The 21,876-nt window shown below is 35.3% G+C and overlaps 1 protein-coding gene across 2 annotated transcripts in view; it reads right to left on the bottom strand.

Annotated features, from left to right (window-relative positions):
- Nucleotides 1-3,040: 3,040 nt before the first annotated feature.
- The window catches only part of MYOZ2 (myozenin 2), a 42,636-nt gene continuing 23,800 nt past the window's right edge, over nt 3,041-21,876 (bottom strand). For both annotated transcript variants that reach the window (XM_047856945.1, XM_047856946.1), the window contains exons 5-6: nt 17,415-17,598; nt 3,041-3,338 (exon numbers count right to left, since the gene is read on the bottom strand). In XM_047856945.1, coding sequence (XP_047712901.1) covers nt 3,104-3,338; nt 17,415-17,598 — 419 coding nt within the window. In that variant the 3' untranslated portion in view covers nt 3,041-3,103. The remainder of the gene's footprint in view (nt 3,339-17,414; nt 17,599-21,876) is intronic.

The following is a 21,876-nucleotide window of genomic DNA, read 5'->3' on the forward strand; positions in this document are numbered from 1 at the left end:
TAGTGTCCTGCATTTCTTTCCTCTTTCTTTCCTCCTTTTTTTGCCTTTATAGGGGAAAGAAAAGGAAGATGACACAGATTAAAAGCAGAAATGAGCAAATTTAATCAGAATGCACTTTCGTGTTTCTCAAATTTCAGAATTAAACATGCATGTTGCTTGTTTTATTTAGTTCACTTTCAACACAGTCTGAAAGCTCAGCTTCCTCTGATCATGAGTGCCTGAAGGACTTTGGAGGGATACTTGGAAATTGTTCAATTTATAGCTATAGTTTCCCCAATTGAGATAATGGAGATTTATTATTATTTTATCTAATGTAATAAAATAGTTTAAGGCTGAATTTTATTCTGAAAGACAAGATGAACAATGACTTTTTGGAGCATATATTTTAGAGCCAGACTTATCAAGTTCTTTCCCTTTTGAGCTAGAATTAAGCAAATCATCTGAGTTCTCTAAGACTTAATTTTTCTATATACGATTAAGATTACTTATAATACCTTTCTCACAGGATAATTATGCAAATAAAATATTTAGAATATATGTTAAAAAGTCTTTATAAAGCTATGAGTATAGTGCCTGGCACTTACTAATCCATCAATAAAAGTTATTTTTATTCTTTTACTTTTTCTTTTAATTTTCTTTCTCCTTTCTTCTGTTTTTCATGTATACAAATCTGGCTGGAAAAGATGTCACAGTCTTTTTGCTGTCCTAAAAAGACTATTCTGTTTCTTCAGACTTTGAAATATTTAGCTGTTTTTCAGGTCAGTGGAAACCTAGTTAGAATTGCTTTCAAATTCTCGATTGTGTAGCAACCAGAGTGTGAAATTTTGGCATTTCTAAAGGTGTCAGACAGCTGAACTAGAATTAATAGATACTTCCAGGAAAGGAAGAAATACAATAGTGAACAGAGTTATTCCATCATTTTGTATCCAATCCTAAAAAAAATATTTAGGATTTTCCCTTTTTAAATATTCCTTTATGGTACTGGGGGGTAGGTACTGTTATCGCTGGGCCCCTTTTGGTGGTTGACAGAATGGGGATACTGAACATAGAGTTTAGTTATTTGGAGATAGCTGAAATCATGCAATAAAATTTCAATTTAATGAAAAATAGTAACTCATCTCAAAATACTAATAAAAATTAAACCATTTCATCATAATGCATCATAGAATATGACTCATTTTATTTTTTAAAACATTAAAAATGGGCAAAAAAATGGTATGGTGGGAGCCTCACATCTAGCTTATCACAGATGCCAACATTACTATTTTAAAACAGGTAAACACCAAGACATAAGTAAAACTAAGTTATATTTTAAATACACATTTAAAGATATATTTTAAATTATACAAATTCTCTACAACTTTGGTATATGTAAATACAATACTTTGATATTGCTACTTTCTAGGGATTGCATTTTTTCATAAGCAATTAAAAAAAATCTCTCTGCCTTCAAGTCTAAAGGATGATTAAAACAAGCACCAATTCCAACACTGCATACATAGATTCTTTTTTAAATATGTAATGTTGTTAGGTGGCATTGCTTTGACTATGCACTCTCCTGCCTAAATTTAGTCTGGTGCATAGTTTTCTGTGGATGAGACATTCCTTCTTTGGTATAAACATCTATTACAGAACTCTTAACTAAACTAAAATGACAATTGATTTTTCTTTTTTTAAATTTTTAAATTTTTAATTTTTTAATGTTTTTATCTATTTTTGAGACAGAGAGAGACAGAGCATGAGCAAGGGAGAGGCAGAGAGAGAGGGAGACACAGAATCCGAAGCAGGCTCCAGGCTCTGAGCTGTCAGCACAGAGCCCAATGCAGGGCTTGAACCTACAGACTGTGAGATCATGACCTGAGCTGAAGTCAGACGCTCAACCAACTGAGCCACCTAGGCGCCCCTGATTTTTATTTCTTACTAGCTCAGTCTTACACACTTCCTCTATCATATTTAAAAAAATTTTTTTTGATGTTTATTTATTTTTTTTCAATGTTTATTTGTGTGTGTGTGTGTGAGAGAGAGAGACAGAGACAGAGCACGAGCAGCAAAGGGGCAGAGAGAAAAGGCGACACAGAATCTGAAGCAGGCTCCAGGCTCTGAGCTGTCAGCACAGAGCCCAACGCAGGGCTCAAATTCATGAATCACAAGATCATGACCTGAGCTGAAGTCAGATGCTTAACCAACTGAGCCACCCAGGCACCCCTCCCTCTAAAATATTTTAAGACACATCTATATATTAGTTTGAGCCATTAATACCAATATGTTCACATATATCAAGATTGATACGTTACTACATTGCTTTCAGATACTTTTGTGCTTATCCATTTCTTGTTTTCATTTGTGTTTTATGGCATATACTCCCTAGTACTTAAGGACTGAGTAGAATTTAAAGATTCAAGGAAAAAAAGTCACTAATTCTATTTTCTTCCTTTGTATGTATGTGTGTGTATATATATATATATATATATATATATATATATACAGGTATATATAGGCATATATATATATAGGTTATATAGGTAACCTGGTGATTCAAAGCCAGTCAAAAATTACAAGGTAGTTTAGAAATTTTAAGAATGACTAATGAAAAGACTTCATCCAGATGTGCTATTTTATCCTGGTCACCAGAAAGGAAGAACCCAACCCTTTCCTCCATAAAAAATGTTTGTGCATCGTCTTCCATAGCTTTCATCCATTAAATAAAACTCCAAATGAGTCTAAATATCTTGCACTGCACTTTGATTCTACATCATTTTGAAAATTTGTTCAGGACTAGCAAATATTAAAGGAAAAAGAGATGAAACCTTTTGTTGTCAGTTACTCTTCTGGACTTTCTCAATGAAAAGGCCGGATTATTTAGACAGAGTGAAAACAACATTATGAATAAAGACAAGTGAGTTGTAAGTTTTTAAAACTAGATTTCAAATTGTTTATTAGTGTTTGAGATGAGATCGAATTTAAATGTCATAAAAGGAAAATTGCTAAATTGCTATTAAATTATTGCTACTAATGAAGAGTGTAAGTGGATTTGCCAGTAGGTAGAATAATAAAACAGCATCATTTATGGTTCTAAGTTTTTGTGGCACATATAACTTTCTTTTCATAGGTCTTCTGTTTCTGGTACAGTGGTATCCTCTGTAGGTTCAGTTGTTATCACTATAGGAATATTCTCAGATATCCATCCCTTAGGAGTCCTATTAAAGGACCGTCTGCCAGAAAGAGGATTGGCAAACCCCATAAACCTGGGATCTGTTAGGAGTAGTAGCTCAAAATCTGGAACCTTGAATTTAACCATCTTTGATGCTTTTTCAAAACCTCCAAATGGGGTGGCAACTCTGTGGGAAGTGAAAAAAAAAAGGATATATTAATTAATTTTCAAATTCACTTGCCAATAAATAGAAAACAATTTAATTCATGATTTTATGGGCATGTCATTATGTTATATTCTTTGTATGATTTTCAGGTTTTGATCTCTGAGTCAAGCATTTCTTTTAAGGACTATGCTTTTAAGATAATAAATTGGTGTAAATTCCTTTGTATGTACTTTTAGTTGATGACTAAATTATCTATTCCTTACACCCTGAACTCCCTGAAAACATTTCTTGCCTTTGTGCCTTTGCTACCAGTGTTTCCTCTGCTTAAGACATTTCTTCCTTGCCTTCTCTCCACCTGTGTCCGTCTTGTGGCCTTTAAGTTCCAACTCCCCTCCAATTATTCCAGCCCACACACCCTTCTTTAGCCAAATTCCTGTAGCATCCATTGCTTTATGTCAGTTATTTGGTGCTTACGATATGGTACTTTGTATTGTTAGCTTTTTTTTTTCATAATATGATTTGGTTTGAGTTTGGGTTTTAATAATATGGTTTGGTATAATTTGTGAATTATAAACTCTTTGAAGACAAATAGTATGTCTTTTGTATCTTTCTAGCTCTACCTCAAAACTCTCAATATTCTGTTTTTCTTTTGAATAAAGACCAACTTCTTATCTTGGCATTCAAGGTCCCACATAAAATTCTAGCTGTGTTTGATTTAGCCATTAATTTATTTATTCATTTAGTGCCAGGCACATTTTCAGTGTTAGGGGTATAGCAGTGAACAATGTAGTCAATGTTTGAGCCCTTATATTCTAACAAAGGAGACAGACAATAAAAAAATAAACATAAGACAAAACATTCAAGACTAATGAGAGCTATGCAGAAAATTAAAGTAGTATGATATAATAAAACATAAATGAATGGCTAGATAGTCAGGGAAGACTTCTCTGAAGAGGTGACATTTAAACTGTCATCTGAGGATGAGAAGTTAGCCATGGGCAGTACAGCTGAAGCACATCAGCATTTCAGGAAGAGGGAGTAGTTAATGCAAAGAATCTAAGGCAGAAATAATGTTCGGGAAAAGAAAGAAAGCCTACATTGGTAGACCAGTAGGTAAGGGGTTGGTAGAGAGAAGAGAGGACAGAGGGGTGTATTGTACGGGACTTTGTCCAAATAAGGAATATGAATTTCATTGTCAGTGTGAAGGGAAACACTGTAAAAAGTTAAACAGGGAGTAGTGTAACGTGATTACATTTTTGTAAAGTTTACTCTGGCTGCTCTTTCTCTGCAAATAGATTATAGGAGAACAAGAGTGAAAGGAGAGACGACATTGTGACAATTCAAGTGAGACATGATGGTGGCTTGGATTTCAAGGGTTTTCCATGAAGATGTGAAGAAGCAGGTGGTTTCAGGATGTGTTGAGCAGAGTCAACAAGATTTTTTGATAAAATGGATAAAAATTGTGGGGGAAAGAAAGAAACCAAGAATTGGTTTTATGTTTAGAGTTTTAGCAACTGGCTGGTGGAATACAGAGAGAAACAGGTTGGGTGTGTGGGTGGAAAACAATGTTGACATCCTAGTGGAAGGTCAATCATGCTGGTTTGCCCTCTTCTCTTTCATGCACCCTTTGTTCCAGCCAAACTGAATGCACAGCTTGCTCTTCACCTTATTCTCTCCTACCTTTACTCATACTCCTTTTCTTTGTTGGCATACTCCTATACTTCTTGCTACATTTCTAAATCTCCATTAGGTTATAACTGTAAGGTTTTTTTTTAAATCATTTTTAACATTTATTTATCTTTGAGAGAGAGAGAGAAAGAAAGAGTGCAAGCGGGGAAGGGGCAGAGAGAGAGGGAGACACAGAATCTGAAGCAGGCTCCAGGCTCTGAGCTGTCAGCACAGAGCCTGATGTGGGGCTCAAACTCATGAACCGTGAGATCATGACCTGGCCCGAAGTCAGATGCTTAACTGACTGAGCCACCCAGGCACCCCTATAACATAAGTTCTAATCTGCACTTCCAAGTTATCTAGTTCTTTAGTATGTTATTTAAGTAACATACATAGCTTTCTTCTGGAAGCTTTCTCTGATCTCCCACAGCTAAAAGTAGTTCTTTCCCCTCTAAGTTTTCATGGACTCTATCTTTACCTCCCATCTCACCCCATTTCCTATTTTCCATTATATCCATTGATATATCTGCTTTATTTTTTGCCAAACTGTACTCCAGGAGGACTGGAATTCTCTCTCATGTATCTTTGTAACTCATTACAATATATTTGTGTAATGCATTGTACCTAGAAGATCCCCATACACATCTGGACAGTGCAACTGGCAAGACTATACAGATTCTCCAATAATGTGGAAATTATTTTAAAGCCTGGAAGAGATCTGATTTTGTTTGTAGCTCAGTCACTCTGTGATCTTTCTTGAATACCTTAATTTCTGTGTGGCAATAGTGAGGGGCCATGGTCTCTAGTTGGGTAAGGAGAAAGTGATTGATGGACTTTGAGAGATGGGATGGCTTTAACATATGGGGCTAAAGTATTATTGAAGGAAAGATGAAGAAATGAAAGGTAAAATTACAATGTGATAGAGAGTGGAATGCTTGAAATTGAGATTTTGAAAGAGACACAGGTATTGGTGACGACAAACTTTAAGAAAAACCAAGAGTGACTGAGGGATTGAGAAAGCTATCCTTAAAATGAAACAAAGTCTTCAAAGGGCGGAGAGTTCAGTGGCTCGTACATGGATCCTGAAGCCACAAAGAAGTAAGACAGGGATAGTACTGGGGAGGAAGACAGGGAGCCAGACACTAAAATCTTCAGTGAGGGGAATGTCTACAAAATGAATAGATTACACTCAGATATCACCTCATGCCAGTCAGAGTGGCCAAAATGAACAAATCAGGAGACTATAGATGCTGGAGAGGATGTGGAGAAACGGGAACCCTCTTGCACTGTTGGTGGGAATGCAAATTGGTGCAGCCGCTCTGGAAAGCAGTGTGGAGGTTCCTCAGAAAATTAAAAATAGACCTACCCTATGACCCAGCAATAGCACTGCTAGGAATTTATCCAAGGGATGCAGGAGCACTGAGGCATAGGGCCACTTGTACCCCAATGTTCATAGCAGCACTCTCAACAATAGCCAAATTATGGAGAGAGCCTAAATGTCCATCAACTGATGAATGGATAAAGAAATTGTGGTTTATATACACAATGGAATATTACGTGGCAATGAGAAAAAATGAAATATGGCCTTTTGTAGCAACGTGGATGGAACTGGAGAGTGTGATGCTAAGTGAAATAAGCCATACAGAGAAAGACAGATACCATATGGTTTCACTCTTATGTGGATCCTGAGAAACTTAACAGGAACCCATGGGGGAGGGGAAGGAAAAAAAAAAAAAGAGGTTAGAATGGGAGAGAGCCAAAGCATAAGAGACTGTTAAAAACTGAGAACAAACTGAGGGTTGATGGGGGGTGGGAGGGAGGAGAGGGTGGGTGATGGGTATTGAGGAGGGCACCTTTTGGGATGAGCACTGGGTGTTGTATGGAAACCAATTTGTCAATAAATTTCATAAAAAAAAAAAAAAGAAATTGTGGTTTATATACACAATGGAGTACTATGTGGCAATGAGAAAGAATGAAATATGGCCCTTTGTAGCAACGTGGATGGAACTGGACAGTGTGATGCTAAGTGAAATAAGCCATACAGAGAAAGACAGATACCATATGTTTTCACTCTTATGTGGATCCTGAGAAACTTAACAGAAACCCATGGGGGAGGGGAAGGAAAAAAAAAAGAGGTTAGAGTGCGAGAGAGCCAAAGCATAAGAGACTCTTAAAAACTGAGAACAAACTGAGGGTTGATGGGGGTGGGAGGGAGGGGAAGGTGGCTGATGGATATTGAGGAGGGCACCGGGTGTTGTATGGAAACCAATTTGACAATAAATTTCATATATTGAAAAAAGAAATGAACAGATGACCTCAACAATGGCTGAACAGATAGTACATGGTGTCACATGGTATAGAATCTCTGTCTTGTTTCCCATAATTTTGTCTTCCAGTAATTTGCTCCTCTGAAGAGCAGCATGTTTTATTTTATATTGCATCTATATTCAAGATGACTCACCTTATGATATTTTCCCCAAATTGCTGTGGAAGATATGGATAACAACAGGTCACTGATTGGTTCGGTAACCTCAGCCTAAGTTAGTACTCAGCAATCATATCAGTATAGACTTTCATGTCCAGAGTAAAACTGTTACTCTGGAGGTATAAGAGAGATCGGTTTAGAAAGAACTTGAAGAACTTAGATTATCATTCAGGTCCTTTATGATTATTCAACTTCAGAAGGCATAGTGATGATGAAAGCTAATATTTATTGATTGAGTACTATATACCAGACACTTTTTAAAGTGCTTCTCAAACTCTCTTGGTAGGGGAGTCACATTGGGATCTTGTTACAGTGCATCCACTAATCCAGTCAGTCTAGTGTATATCCTGAGATTCCACATCTCTAACCAGTTCCCAGGTAATGCCATTGATACTGGTCTGTGGATCATACTTTGGGTACAAAGGCTTTACATGATTTTTTCGTAAATCCTCACAACCTTATAAATTGGTTCTACTTCTATCCCTATTTAATAAATAAGCCTGAGACACAGCTAAGCTAAATGACTTGCTCAAAGTCACCTACCTATTAAGTTATAGAACTAGGATTTATACCCAGGCAGCAAGACTCATGGGAGGCCTGCTTTTCTAGTCACTATCCTATACCACACCTTGACAAGAAAATTCTTAAGGAATATTGGGCCTTCTGAGATCACTTTCTAAGTAGAGATGTGTGTTTAGGAATGTCAACCTACCTGGGCTTTGTCTAAGTGATATAAAACCAGGTTGCTGTCACATTCACGATACAACTAGCTGATTCAATATCCCATATTTTGTCATTTGATTTACTGAACTGAAGGGTCTTTATGACTCAGATTTGATTTAAACTTCTTATTCTTGGATGTCCAAGATGTCCAAGACAATATTTTATCATTTTAGAAGCTGGCTATTATATAGCAATAGTTTGTTCATTTTTTTTTTTTTTTAATTTTTTTTTTTCAACGTTTATTTATTTTTGGGACAGAGAGAGACAGAGCATGAACGGGGGAGGGGCAGAGAGAGAGGGAGACACAGAATCGGAAACAGGCTCCAGGCTCCGAGCCATCAGCCCAGAGCCTGACGCGGGGCTCGAACTCACGGACCGCGAGATCGTGACCTGGCTGAAGTCGGACGCTTAACCGACTGCGCCACCCAGGTGCCCCAATAGTTTGTTCATTTGAGATTCATTCATTTATTCATGCAACAAATTACTGATGGTTTATTATGTCTAAACACCCTATCTGTGCTAGGAGTTCGAGGATGGAAAGATTGCCGTAGGTCTTACAGACAAGTAAAAAGTGAAACACGGGGAAGAAACAACACATCATTGAATATGACAGTTGCTCCAAGGGAAGAGTATCTATGCAGAGAAGCTTAGGGTAAAAGCACCTTAGTCTGCCTGGTTGGTCAGTAACCACTTCTTAAGAAGCCTAGGGTAAGGACCAGCTACATTAATTTGTATGGTCCAATGCAAAATAAAACCTTAGAGATTCTTATTAAAAAAAATTGTTAAGAATTTCGAGGCAAAGACAGCAAAGTACTGAAACCCAAGCAGAGCCCTTCAAAGCGTGGGCACCCCAGGTGACTGCACAGGCTTCACATCTATTCCTGGGAGTTTAAGAATATGCACATGCTCACAAAACTTAATGGGTAATCATTTCACAGTATATACACATATCAAGTCATTACGTAGTACACCTAAAACTAATACAATGTTATGTGTCAATTATATCTCAGGAAAAAAAAATGATTAGCCATGAGTTGACTGTTTAAGCAGAATGGCTGTTACATAGAGGTTCATTATACCATCCTCTCTTCTTTTGTATATGTTGCGTATTTCCCATTACTAAGTTGTTTTGCTTGTTTGTTTAAAAAATATATATATGTTTATCCATTGGATGCAAGAGGCTGGAGTTGAACATTTCCAGAATTAGGCTGAATTTGGCCAATTCTTAAAAAACCTTAATTTCAGGGGCACCTGGGTAGCTCAGTCGATTAAGCCTCTGACTTCGGCTCACGTCATGATCTTGCAGTTCATGGGTTCAAGCCTCATGTCAAGCTCTGTGCTGACAGTTCAGAGCCTGGAGCCTGCTTCACATTCTGTGTCTCCCTCTTTCTCTGCCCCTCCCTGCTCACACTCTGTCTCTCTCTTTCTCAAAAATGAATAAACTTAAAAAAAAATCTTAATTTCAAATCTTAATTTCAGAATGAATTTTGCTCATTTATTTATTTTTCTAAATCAAAGAATAAATGTTCTTCTGCCACTGAAATCTAACATTTGAGTTTGACATTTAATGAATCACTTTTTACCTTTTTGTTCAGTTCAGTTTTGTTTTTCCTTCCCAATTTGTAGGTCATTTTCTTCTGTTATAAATGAAAACATTCCATTCTGGTCCACCACCCATCTCCTACCTCCTACCAGCGATCCAGTGAAAGATTGTTGTTTGAAAAGCTGCGTTTTCTTTTCTTTGGCACCAGAGAGACTATATCCTGTTTGTTTGAATGTTTATTGCCCTCAGCGTACAAAGTAAAGTCTATCAACAGAGATGTTAAAGAGTCAATGTGAGAGATCATTTGTAAGATTTTTAAGATCTCTGTAAATAGTGTCAAGTTTTAGTCAAAGGTAGTGAAGCAAAAATTTCCACTTAAAGATTTGGAATGTTCTATTAAAAGATGACTGCGCATCTCTATAATTCTTGTAACAGAAATTCTTCAAACATAGATCTGACTTAAAAATGATTTTTACACTTTGTCATCTGTGCAGTGAATAATAAGCATGTTTCACTCAGATTCACAGTTAATAGATGCTTTCTTGATTATTTTGATTGATCAGTAATAGGGTTGCATTTGTTAAGACTAATAGTGCTTGACATATAATATGCCCATAGTAATTACTGATTATTCTATAAGGTAAAGAATTATGTAAAATGGTTGTATAGAAATTAAAATAAATATTCTACTGAATACACATGCATGTAATACATTTAAAGCCACTTCTATAATCATAGATATATACAGATGAGGAAACTAATATAAGGAGGGTTTAAGTGACATACTCAAAGTCATACAGCTTTTTTAAGAAGAGCTGGAAAGCTCCTTGCTCCTAGTTTACTTTTATTCACATGTTAAGAAGGCTTAACATAGTATTACTTGAATAAAGCATAATATTTAAATAAATTAAAAATGAGTACAAGAATACAAACTTGTTTTAAACCATGGGCCATTTTGAATATATGATTAGACTTTGGAGCCAATTCTTACCCAGTTCATTATCACTGCTGAATGATGTTAGACTGTGTCTTACCCTTATATGCTTTATTAACAATATACAGGGATCGAGCCCCACATTGGGCTCTGTGCTAAGCCTCTCCCTTCATCTGGCCCTTCCCTTCTCTCTCTCTCTCTCTCTCTCTCTCTCAAACACACACACACACACACACACACACACACACAATATCTAACAACTATGTATAATAATATGGTGTTACCAAATAATATGATTTTACTCTTTGCAAAGGAATTAGGGAATATTTGGAGACTGCTTATTTCCCTTCCTTCCTGTTGCTCTATTTTATTTTTGCAAAAGTGAAAGAAAAGATATATTAGAATTAAGTCTTATAATAACATTTAGTTAAGAAATAGAACGGAAATGATATATCTTATTACATTTTATTTTTAAATAAATGTTTTTTTTCTCATAATCTTGAGTTTTGTTAAAATAAAGTCTTGGTAAATAACCTATAACAGAAAAGGTATTAACCCAATTCGTACCTGGAAATTATTTTAACCTCTCTTTTACATGGCTGGAATGTGTTCTAGACTAATTTGATGAATGGCTTTTATCACATCTAATTTATAATAGATACCTATTGAGATTATTTTGCCTATGTGATTTTTAAAATTTAGTTGAAGTATAAGATGCACTAAAAAAAGTATACAGATCATAAGGCAAAATTTAGTGAATATTATTTATTTTCTAATTATTTGATAGTAGTATAAAAATATCATAATTTTTATGTTGACCTTGTACTCTGTGGTTGTACTAAATTTATTTACTAATTCTGATTACTAATCTGCTGCTTTTGAATTTCCTATGGACATAATCCTGCCATTTGTGAATAAGGATAGTTTTATTTTTCCTTTCCTATTCTTACACCTTTTGTTTATTATTATTATAATTTCATTGTCTAACAAGTGTCAAAAAACAACTTCTCTGTCTGAAAATGTGTATGTAAGTGTGTTTTTTATTTTAACTTTTACCTTTAAAGAATATGTTCACTGGAAATAGAATTATAGGCTGGCAGTTATTTTTTTTCATTTTTAAAGTGTTATTCCATTGTCTCCTATAATTCCAGTTGCCTTATTTTTACCCTATCTGTACTATCTGTGCAAAGCCTGATGTGGAGCTTGAACCCAGAAGCCATGAGATCATGAGCCAAAGTCAGACACTCAAACAACTGAACCACCCAGGCGCCCCCAATGTTTTCTATTTTTAAGTAATCTCTACACCCAATATGAGGCTTGAACTCACAATTTTGAGATTAAGAGTTGCATGCTCTACCAACTGAGCTAGCCAGGCTTCCCAATTTTGAAAACTTCTTAGCTATTAACTCCTCAGATATTGTTCTGGCTTATTTTCTCTCTTATTCCCTCATAAGACTCTATTGGCATTTTTTATTACTGTCCCAAGTGCATCTTCTGCTATTTTACTGCATTTTGAGTCCTTTTGATCATTTTCTGTATCAGTTTATGAATCCACTCTTCAGCTGTGTTTCATCTGCCATGAAGTCTATTTGTTTAATCTTTAAAAAAATTTATCATTAAATATAATACAAATATAGAAAACTGATTAAAATGTACAATAGCTTATTATAAAGCAAATAACCTTGTAACTACTACACATGTGAAAAGTTTCTCCAGAAGCCCACATGTGCCTGCTCAATCCCAATCCTCTCCTGATGCTAGTAGTAGTAAATGTTTTGACTTTATGGTAATATAAGTTTATAAAATATAAAAAAAAAACCTTTTTTTATCTGTTAATAACCCACATCTGTATCTCTAAATACTCATGGTTTAGTTTTGCCTGTCTTTTTAAAATGTCTTTTAAATCATTTTTACATATGGATTTTCCTTTAATCTGTTCCTTGCATTTATTTATTGAAAATACTGGATCATTTGTCCCATAGAGTTTCCCACAGTCTGAATTTTACTGATTATATTCCCTTGGTATTTTTAACATGTTTGTCTGTTCTTTGTATTTCCTATAACTTTTATATGGGGCAGAGGGAGGAAGAGAGAGGGAGAGAGAGAGAAAGAGACAATCTTAAGCTATGAGCTCAGCACAGAGCGTGATTCAGGGCTCAATCTCATGACTCTGATATCATGACCTGCGCTGAAATCAAGAGTTGGGCGCTTAACTGACTAAGCCACTCAGGCACCCCAGTCCTTTGACTTCCTCATTTCAGTTATTATATGAATACTTCATTTTATTTTGCTTCATTTTACTGAGCTTTGCAAATATTGAATTTTTACAAATTAGAGGTTTGTGCCAACCCTGTGTCAAGAAAGTGTATTTTTCCAATAGCATTTGTTCATTTCATATTTCTGTGTCACATTTTGGTAATTCTCACAATATCTCGAACTTTTCATAGTTATTAAACTTGTGGTGATCTGTGATCAGTGATTACGACTTGCTGAAACCTCAGATGATGGTTAGCATTTTTTATCAATAAAGTATATTTTAATTAAGGTGGTACATGTTGTTTTACACATAAGGCTATTGCATGCTTAATATTTCATAGTATAGTGTAAATATAATTTTATATGCACTGGAAAAACAAAAAATTCATTTGACTCGCTTTATTGTGATAATTTGCTTTATTAACAGTGCTCTAGAACTGAACCCACAATATCTCCAAGTTATGTCTGTATATTTTCACTTTTGTAGAATTTCCATTTGATTCTCTTTTTAAAAACATTTCCAGTCTGCTGATATTCTTTGTCTTGTTATCTATTTTCTTGAACATATTATTCACAATTATTTTAGAGTATCCAACATTCCAATAATTGGATCTTTTGTGTGTCTGTTTCTTTTATTATTTTTCTCTTTATTTTTAGTCATTTTGTCTTGTCTCATAGTATGCTTGTCTCATACTATGTCTCATAGTAATTTTAATTGACTGATAAGCATGTGTACAAAAATTGTAGAAATAATTTGAGTCTTGGAATGGTGTTCTCTTCCCTCCAGAGATGATTTACTTTTGTCCATGGCAGGCAGTTTGACATAAAGGAATTGATTTTTATCCAATCTAGGATAGGATATATATCTTATATCTGCTAGGACTCTCCCCCTAGCAGACCCTATATTCCTGTTTTTGGCCTTCCCAGATTCAAGATTGATAAAGGTTTGCTCACTATTTCTGCTTCTTCTTAGTTGTTGCCAATAAATCAGCAAATGCCTTAAGAGGAAAAGTGGTACCAAATGTTGGGTTTATATCTCTAAATGTCCCTCATATCTAGGATTTTGGCCTTCAAGTCCTTACTTCATTGGTAGCGCTTTTTTTTGTTGTTGTTTTAATGTTTATTTTTGAGAGAGAGAGGCAGAGCGCGAGCAGGGGAGGGACAGAGAGAGAAGGAGACACAGAATCCAAAGCAGGCTCCAGGCTCTGAGCTGTCAGCACAGAGTCCGACGTGGGGCTCAAACCCATAAACTGTGAGATGGTGACCTGAGCCGAAGTCAGACGCCCAACGGACTGAGCCACCCAGGCTCCCCTCTTGGTAGCTTTTTAATCACTTTATAATAACTAGCTTTTCTACTTATTTTTATGAAGTTGTTCTAATATAAACTAGTCTTCCATAGCTGGAAATAGATTTCCACTTCCTACCTATGTAACTTTTTATACTCATTTATTTAGCAAACATTTAAGACAAAGATCATGATTATGTTGTTTGTTTCTTAAGTAGGCTTTTCAAGCAATGTGTGAAATAGACAAGACCTTAAACTTGTGTAGCAAGTTACATATACTTTAAGGACAAAAAGAATCTTAAAGCTACCGGTTAGGGATTGCCTACGTATCATCCTATTTTGTTTCATCTATTATTTGACAGTAATAAAGAATCTAAGAATATTGCAGCATTATTTACAACAGCCAAGATATAGAAGTAGCCCAAGTGTCCCTCAATAGATGAATGAATAAAGAAGATGTGGAATAAAATATACACAAAGGAATACTACTCGGTCATAAAAAGGATGAGATCTTGTCATTTGCAACAACATGAATGTGCCTAAAGGGTATCGTGCTAAGTTAAATAAATCAGAGAAAATTCACTTATATCTGGAATCTAAAAAAAACAAAACAAATGAATAAACAAACAAACAAAAAGAAGAATCAGACATATAAATACAGAGAGCAAACTGATGGTTGCCAGAGAGGAGGGAGGTTGGGAGCATGCGCAAAATGGGTGAAGGAGAGTGGGAGATACAGGCTTCCAGTTTATGTAATGAATGCCATGTGAATAAAAGTACAGCATAGGGAATATAGTCAATGGTATTATAATAGCATTGCATGGTGACAGATGGTAGCTATACTTGTGGTGAGCATAGAATAATGTATAGAGTTGTTGAATCACTATGTTGTACATGTGGAATTCACATAACACTGTGTATCAACCATGCTAAAATTAAAAAAAAATTATCGGGGCGCCTGGGTGGCGCAGTCGGTTAAGCGTCCGACTTCAGCCAGGTCACGATCTCGCGGTCCGTGAGTTCGAGCCCCGCGTCGGGCTCTGGGCTGATGGCTCAGAGCCGGGAGCCTGTTTCCGATTCTGTGTCTCCCTCTCTCTCTGCCCTTCCCCCGTTCATGCTCTGTCTCTCTCTGTCCCCAAAATAAATAAACGTTGAAAAAAAAATTAAAAAAAAAAAAAAAATTATCATTACTTATTTGCTATCTCATAAAATCAGTGAAAGTGACTAAATAAATATTGGCATATGTGTATGAAATGACATTTGTACACATTAAAATGATGTAGATGCACATTTACTTATATCAAATTATGCTCATAAAAGAATCTAAGAATACAGTAATATTAACATTAAGCTGTAAAGTTTTTATTTCTATATTGATGTATATATAACAAAATAAAATTTTCTCAAGTAAAGGAGAAATATTAAGAGGTTCTCTCTCTCTCTCTCTCTCTCTCTCTCTCTCTCACACACACACACACACACACACACACACACATGCACAAACACAATGTTACATTTACAAAAGACTTGATTTAACACAGGAAACTACAGTTCCTAATTGGATGGTATTGTGTTCGCTGAAATAGCACTCACTTGGTATTTATACAATCAGTAAGCATCTGTTTATAGCCAGCCCAAATGTACCAGTGTGTTTGTAAAACTGGAAAACAAACTGTTCAGCAGGCATGGGGTGGTAAAGCCACAAAATACACCAGAAGTCACACAGCATCTCTAAAGCACTAATCTCAAAAACAAGCCTCAATTATTTCATTATTTTCCATTTTCCCTTAGTGTTTTACTTTTTATAATTTTCTACCTTCCCATTTTGGAAAAAAGTTATATCATTGATTAGAAAGGGCCTCCAATCTCCTTTCCTTGATACATCTCAATCCCTCCTTAAATTCTATGGTATACCTCATTTATGCAACAGAAATATACTAACTGCTATTAGTAACATATATAATACTATTAGTATTACTAGTAATGCTAATGAGTATTAATAATGGTAATAATAGTAATAGTGGTAATAATGCTAATGTTAGGTGTAATCCTAGGAGATCTATTACTAATAATAGGCATAATATTAACACCACTATTATAGTAGTGTGAGAAAACTAAGTATAATTTATAAGTACTGAGGAAGGCCACTAATTAAATGCAGGCTTTGTGGTATTCTTTTGTAAATAAAAAAGTTACTCCTTAATTTATTAATTTTCAAGTGAATCGTCATTAAGCAGTCTATTAATTGGTTCTACTTTTCTGTGGGTCCAAAACAGCATACTGGAGATATTTTACTCTAAAATGAAAATCAGGGGCACACTCAGTCGATTAAGTGTCCGACTTCCGCTCGGGTCATGATCTCACGGTTTGTGAGTTCAAGCCCAGCGTGTGGCTCTGTGCTGACAGCTCAGAGCCTGGAGCCTGCTTCAGATTCTGTGTCTCCCTCTCTCTCTGCCCCTCCCCCGTCACATTCTGTATCTGTCTCTCTCAAAAATAAATAAACATTAAAAAAAATTTTTAGACGAAAATCAAATGATCAAAGAATGGATTATAAGACCATTAAAAATATATCTAAAATAGCCATGGGAATTATTAAAATTGGATAGCAGGGAGAAATAAATATCCATTGTGAATACTATCATGCAGATATTATTTGGCAATAATTTTGGTAGCATAAATTTTGGTTTATCCATGTGCTGGAGTCTTGAACCACAAATCCTTAAGTTACCTTTAATCTGGTTTAAAAAATGTAAATTGGGACCTAGAGTTACACAGTAATTCTCATTGTCCTATATGTAATTTCTGAAATTCTTGAATAGCATTGTCATTTGAAACAACACATAAACACTAATATCAACCTTTGAATGAGAAATTATTAGTTTTTGGAAAAACTTTTTAATAAAATTATGTTAATAAAAATTTTTTAAAAACATTCTATAATGTGGGAAATAATCTTGATGTTGTAACAGTGATAGTTTCTGAATCACTGCCTTCATTTTTATACTAAAAAACCAAGATTTGCCATATTAATAATATTGCAAAAATGAGTCCTTGCCTAGGCTTAGGAGTTACCCTATATTGCCATTTTGAGTCTCTTCTTAAAAGAAAATTTGTTTTTCTACCAGAAAATTCAGTTCTCCATACCATGATATAAAAGCCTTGGTGTTACACGCCAACAGCGTCACCCAGGATAATTGGATTACCTGTTAAAGCTCCTGTAATCAGGCAGTTCTGCCTTTCCTTCAGGCTTGAAAAATTTAGGGTATAAAGCCTCTAAAAGCTCCGGATCACCGCTAATGGCTTGTTCCCAGGGAGACTGATAGTACTTAGGGACAGCCGTGGTGTTGAACTTTTCAGGAGGAATTTCCTTCAGTGGTCCAGAATATCCTTTGGAAAAATATAGCAAGAATAAATAAACACAGAGTGCCTAGGATTACAGAACTCCACCTAACATTTTACCATGTTTAATTTTTCAAGCGGGGGTGAATTTACGAAGAATGCATCCTTTTTATGATCTCTCAGACAACAGTCTGAAACTGTAAGACATTTTTAACCCCTTTAAATTTGTGGAATTTTCAGAAGAAACCACTTTTGTCAACATTTAATTATACCAAATCATACAGTTATTTCTTTCTTGATTATCTTTAGTATGTATTTGTTCAATGAAACGATTCATTTAATTTTAAAAAGTTGTTTCCCTTACATTAATTTATAGTAGGCTTTAGTTACCACAGTGAATGAATTAAGTTAAAATTATATATATTGAGTGCCTACTGTGGTTCAAGTGCTGGGGAAATAGCCATGAAGATAAAACCTCCCTCCTCTGGGAGCTGATTCATTAGAGGTAATACTTAGGTCTTGTCTATCTTAAATCGCTGAGTGATCTGCAAACCGTTTAAGCTTCAGAACGGTTAAGTAATTTGTTTTCACTGTCTTAGTCAGACCCTGATCTTATTCCCTGAGAAGACCATCCCATGATTACTTTGTTCCTCAAGATTTCTTAGGTAACTTTTCTGCTTCCGGTCTCACTTCCTCAACTTCTCGCGGGAGCTGGAAATTTTTTTAAGTGCCGTTTAAAAATCACACGAATTTCTGGCATAAACTTTAAATCATGTTCACATGCATCAAGTGACATTCTTCAAGTTATTCAAAGACAGCTGTGTACTCTCCATCTACACTACCATACTACCTCATTGTGTCGTTTGCATGATTCTCTTTTCCACTGTCAAACCCTTTACCATTTGGTCACTCTTACTTTTTTAAGTTTCTCTGATTCTCTTCTCTAAAATGTTTTCTATTTTCTTCTGTCAAATCACACCTATCCTTTCGTTACACTAAAGAGTTTATCTCCTCCAACAAATCTTGCAGTTATTTGTTTGCACTATTAATTTTCTTCTGATTGCCTCCAGTATCTCATGATAATCTCTTCTAATAATCTTTTTTTCTGCTTGCCACTTAGTTACTCAAAGCTCTTTTCTTATATTATACATGCTGCCTAAAAAAATTCCATTTATATTCATGGCTTTGTAGCCTACATATTGATGATTGCACATTTTTAAATCCCCAAGACTTTCTGTTCAACCACCCATTACATTTGTCCAAACAAATATTCCCCTGCCATCCTTTATAACCTGTCTAGACCTATGTGTGCCTATTTCTAATATATTTAGCTTCTTCTTCTATACTGGTTACCTTAATGCTATCACTACCTTCAGATGCCCAAGACAGAAGCATTATGCTAAACTTTCCCTCATTCCCACAACAAATCTCTAAGTATTACCATCTGTGCTTTTTAAGGACTTCTAAAATAGTGGCTCTTAAACTTTGTTGCTGAATAACTTTGGGCACATATTTAAAATGTGGATAGTGGGCTCTTCCCTCCAGAGATTTGATTTTGGTAAGTCTCAAGTATGGCTTACAAGTCTTAGGGAAGGGATTTGCAAAAAGAACATTGGGAAACCTTGCTCTAGAAAATTCCCTCTATCTTCTTCATTTTTGTTACCACTGCCTTGGTTTAAGCCTTGACCATCTCTTGCCTGGGCTTTCACAATAGCCTTCATACTAATCCTTTAGATCCCAACCCTTCCCCCATGTCCCACACTGCTGCCTGACTGACCTTTCTAACTGGAAAACCTGATCCTGTCACTGACTTCCCTTTCTCAGGGTGCTAAGATGGCTCCCCATGACAAAAGTCTAAATTACTTAGCATTGCACATGTGGCCCTAGCCCCATCCAGGGTAATGTCCTGCCATTCTCTTGTCCCTTTAATGCTCCAGAACTTGGGTCCACTCTACCTGAAGCTTGTTGTGTCCCCATATGATTCCCTACTTGTTCCATTAGTTCCCTGTGCCTGGAATGTTTTTCTAATTCTTGCCACCTGCAAATTCCTATTTTAAGCCTTAGCTTGAAGTTACCTCTTCTATCTAGCCTTTCCTGTCTCCCTCAGAAAAGGAGAGTTACTTTCCTGGCATTTTGCATTTGTATTGTAAACCTAACTCCATTATCATAACTATTACATTTTAATGTCCTCTTCCTTTCCTAAAAGTGATCAAATGTCAGCCATCTAGAAACTGGAAATTTTATAATTTTATATTTTTAAAAATTCCTTGAAATCCCACTACCCCAATACAGTTATTTTATCTGTGTGTATTTTGTCTCAGTATTTTTCCACCAATAAACATAATGATCACATAACTATAATTCTAGTATACATTCTAGTGTATTTTATTCCTAACCAACTTTGCTCAGGATACTTTTGAAGTTTCTACATCATGTTTATAATAATTTTAAAGGTTTTATAACCTTTGTTACATTGAGGGATGACAAGGGGTCTAATCTTTTCACATTTTTTTAATATTCCAAGTTTCCCAATTTCTTTTTATAAATAGAATTAACTAATAACTTTTCTGATGTGCTGATTTATAGGAAAGAATTTGCATATGTTTAAGTTCTCAGATACATTACATTTCAGCAATGCTACACGATAAAATTTCTTGTTTGATTTTAAAATAATGTCTTTAAGATAACATTTCAGTTCAAAGGAACTTAATTCCTGCAGTATTATGGCACTGTAATACTCTTATTGATTCATGTTTGAGAAAAGTTAGATTTTAGATACATGGCATGTTAACTAATAAATTTTTTTTGCTAAATTAGGATAAACTGAAGTTTGCTTCCTCAATTATCAACCAAGGAGGAAGGATCCATTACTCTTGCTTCAGGACAAACTATCTGATAACCTCCAAAATCCTCCTTTTCTTAGTCTGTGTTACATAGACATTTCCTAATATTTAATAATTGGATATATAGATTTAAAGAGCTCTATGAGTTTATACTTTTAAACTTTCTCTTTATATTTATTTATATTTATATATTCGTATATATATTTCATTTATTTTGAAACAAATAAAATGCATATATGATATTGAATTATATATGCAGAGGCAAAGTGAGACCACAAATATAATGTGAACTTTTTCCTGTCTCCCTATGCATGAATTCCTTGAGGGTAGAGATGAATTTTTTTTTATTCCCTTTGTAATTACATAGTTTATAAAGATGACCACATAATAAAAGTTCTAACTTCGTGCTGAGAGTACTGGATTGAACCAACATAAGCCTTTCTATATGTCTTCTCTTTGCTATTTAAAAAAAATAAACAAAAAAACACTCCAAACATTAGAAGGCAAGTAGTTACCACATGGTGGTTGGAGCTAAAATAAGATGTATGTATTCTATTATGTTTTAAGGATATAAAGTTGATAAGGAAAGGATTAACTTTAGCTAAGTACAATGGTACCCCACTTATCCTTTGTTTCACTTTCTGCGGTGTCAGTTAAAGGCAGTTATCATGGTCCTGTCCTGTCCCCAAGCGGGTGCTCCTCCTTCTGATACGTGGTCAGAAAGTCAATAGTAGCCTAACACAAGGCCTGCTTCACTCACCTCACTACACCTCCCCATGCAACATTTAATTATCTCACATCATCACAAGAAGACAGGAGAGTACAGAATAATAAGATATTTTGAAAGAGAGACGGAGACCACATTCACATATGTTTCATTATAGTATATTGTTATAATTGTTCTACTTTATTATTGTTGTTGTTAATCTCTTACTGTGCCTAATTTATAAATTCAACTTTATAGTAAGTATGTACGTATAGAAAAAAAACATTGTGTACATAGAATTCACTACTGTCCACAGTTTCAGGAACCCGCTGGGGTCTCGGGCATATTCCCGTGGAAAAGGAGGACTACCATACTTTATTATATGTTTGGGACTATACTTATCAAACTTAATTCTCACAGCCCTGTGCAGTGAGATTTGTTTTCCTTATTTTACAGATTGTGGGAACTGAGATTCAAAGAGATTTACTTTATTTCCCAGCACAATCTTAAAATAGGCGGGGATGGAAGGAGCTAGGAGGCTGAACCCAGGTCTGTCCGATTCTGAAGCTTGTTTTTCTCCTGTGTGCTTAATGCTGTATATGTAAATCTGTTACCTGCTTTCCTACCATGAAAAAGGCTACTGGAAAACTAAGAACTTTATCACGATACTTTACTTCAGAATTCTATGCATTCTAATTGTGTATTTGGTCTCCTTCAGTGTTATTTTATTGTATATATCAATACTTTTTCTCATTGTGGTGTTCAATAAGAGTGTCA

This window comes from Prionailurus viverrinus, chromosome B1, assembly GCF_022837055.1.
Source record: "Prionailurus viverrinus isolate Anna chromosome B1, UM_Priviv_1.0, whole genome shotgun sequence".
Taxonomy (NCBI): Eukaryota; Metazoa; Chordata; class Mammalia; order Carnivora; family Felidae; genus Prionailurus; species Prionailurus viverrinus.